Source organism: Gymnoscopelus microlampas (genome assembly GCF_963454915.1).
Source record: "Gymnoscopelus microlampas genome assembly, chromosome: 9".
NCBI classification, from domain to species: Eukaryota; Metazoa; Chordata; class Actinopteri; order Myctophiformes; family Myctophidae; genus Gymnoscopelus; species Gymnoscopelus microlampas.
Genome location: NC_139946.1, coordinates 31,234,568 through 31,237,067, shown reverse-complemented (window position 1 = coordinate 31,237,067; position 2,500 = coordinate 31,234,568). Strand labels below are relative to the sequence as shown.

Below are 2,500 nucleotides of genomic sequence, written 5' to 3'. Positions count from 1 at the left end.
CAGCCGCCAAAAGACGTCATTGGCAGGGAATGAGTTAAAATGGTGTCATGTAGAACTGAAGCCGAGGTAGATACAGAAAATAAACATCAACACTGCAAACGCACAATACAGTGCATGTGTCTTTGGGCTTTAATGGATGCATGTGGATGACATCAAACAATAAATAGGCTTATCCATGTTTGGGAAAAAGTGTTGTTACAGGTGCAATGCAACACAGTGCAGTTATAGATCATTTACAATAAAGGATAAAAAGGCAATAATGTGATTAAATATGCATACTCAGGTCAGTATGAAGACTGTGAGGGAGCTGGACGCCAAGCTGTTTGACGCCTACATTGAGAGGAGGGCCGACCCCATCGCTGGCTCCCTGGAGCCAGGCATCTATGCCGGCTACTTCGACTGGAGGGACTGCCAGACGCCTACAGGTATTCTTGTTCCACATGCACTTGCTGCACAGTGGTCTATGCCAGTGATTCTCAAACTTTTACGGCATCACTCTGCAGGAGGCTAGCTGTCTAAGAGGGTCGGTATGTTTGTGTGCGTGCGTGTGTGTGTGTGTGTGTGTGTGTGTGTATGTGTGTGTCTGGAGCTTATCTTGCAAACCGCTTGACCGATCATTGTCAAACTTGATATGCTCTTTTTTCCCGCATATGTTTTTGAATTCCAGACTAGCCTTTTTCTTACCTTTTATCTGATGTTACTATATCCTAGAACGAGTGGTACGGTAGAATATTTTCATAACTCCATCCCGAGTCCACCGCAGCTAAAAACGTGAAAGTTGGTCTTTGCGCTAAATCTCGTATTTTTATCGCTCGAAAATTCATACTGACAGAAAACTCTCCACAGTGTTTGTTAGATGCGCCCCTCCGGAAGTCTCGCAAGACGAGATTTCATGCTTGTAAACACTACGGTGGCCCATTTGGGACAAAAACACTGTGGCGAGGTTTCTGTCATTATGAACGTCAGATATCAACAAAAAAAATAATAATTTTCGAGCGATAAAACTATGCTATTTAGCGCAAGAACCATCTTTCACGTTTTTAGCTGCAGTGGACTCGGGATGGAGTTAAGAAAATGTACTGCACCACTCGTTCTAGGATATCACAACATCAGATAAAGGTAAGAAAAAGGCTAGTCCGGAATTCTCCTTAAATTTAATTTAAGTTATAGACCCCTTAACAGACGACGTCACACTGATAAGAACCAGTATGCGTGCAACCAGTATGCGCGCAATGAAACACATTCTGTCAGGTCTCGCTAGGACGCGCCTCACTAGCCAACACACAAGAGGGGGTTGGGTGTGCTGAAACCAGCGCACCCCAAAACAACAGGTTGAGAATTGATTGCGTGAAACAATCACCTGTGCATCCAGTCTCAATGTTAGTAATAAACAAATAATTGGTCTATAGGGCTCTGCTTGGTCTGCAACCTTGCCCAAATTTGGAGTCATACATCATAGATATATCGTTGATGACTTAAGTCCCAGGCTGGTCTCGTGAAGTCTGAGATGCATTCCATTTGTACACTCTTCAGAGTTAGAGACCCGTAACGGTCCATTCGGGGCCCCTTTGTGGTCCCCAGACCCGATGTTGAGAACCTGTGCATTGTGTACAGGTTTGTCTCTGAAGAAATGCTCCTACTGTGGTTTGAGACTCCTTCACCAGTGCAACTCTCTTGCAAAGCTTATAAATTGCCTGTGTGATATCCATGGGCTCCGTTTGCATCGGGTTAAAACCAACATATTTCCACATTCCCAATGTCACAGCTGACAAGCTAATTAAATGAGCTAATATGGCTCTTAAGGTGGACTGGTCTTAAGGTTTTCTGGCATTTCCACTTTTGTGCTGTATACTGGAAAAAGTAGACAACCGTGACACCAAAATATTGTATAGAACTGAACCATGAATTTTGTGCACCGTTGTACTCATAGTAGATTGGGATCCCAGATATAAAAATCATATCTCTTATCAACAGCAAAACTGCATTAAAAAAAGCCTGCTCATAACATCCAACACTTGGATCACAGGGTGAGAGAATGTTTGATATAGTTTTGTTGTTGTTAAGGTTGGCCCCCTATTTACTTTAATTCATCAAATATTGGAGTATTGGATCAGGAATACAACAAAAACTAAAACATCTCAGTGAATTCTAGGCTTCATGGGGGGAGGAATTGATAGAAAAAAAGTCATTTTAAGTGTCTTGCCGAGCGATGGCGAAATGAGGACCTTCTAATTCCCAGACGGCCCCCCTCTACCCACTCAGCTATGGCGGCCGCGGATGAGGGAATTGCCCCGTAACAACCACCAACTGTCCCCAGAAACTACAGCAAACTCAACCCTAAAAGTCCAGACAGACTGAACTGTACACTGTGTGTGTGTGTGTGTGTGTGTGTGTGTGTGTGTGTGTGTGTGTGTGTGTGTGTGTGTGTGTGTGTGTGTGTGTGTGTGTGTGTGTGTGTGTGTGTGTGTGTGGTTCATGTAGAGTAGGCTACAGCTGTTTG

At 43.8% G+C, this 2,500-nt stretch overlaps 1 protein-coding gene across 6 annotated transcripts in view; it reads left to right on the top strand.

Annotated features, from left to right (window-relative positions):
- Positions 1-2,500, top strand: part of exoc2 (exocyst complex component 2) — a 61,292-nt gene that overhangs the window by 55,210 nt on the left and 3,582 nt on the right. For all 6 annotated transcript variants that reach the window (XM_084065652.1, XM_084065650.1, XM_084065654.1 and 3 more), the window contains one exon: positions 284-425. In XM_084065652.1, coding sequence (XP_083921778.1) covers positions 284-425 — 142 coding nt within the window. The remainder of the gene's footprint in view (positions 1-283; positions 426-2,500) is intronic.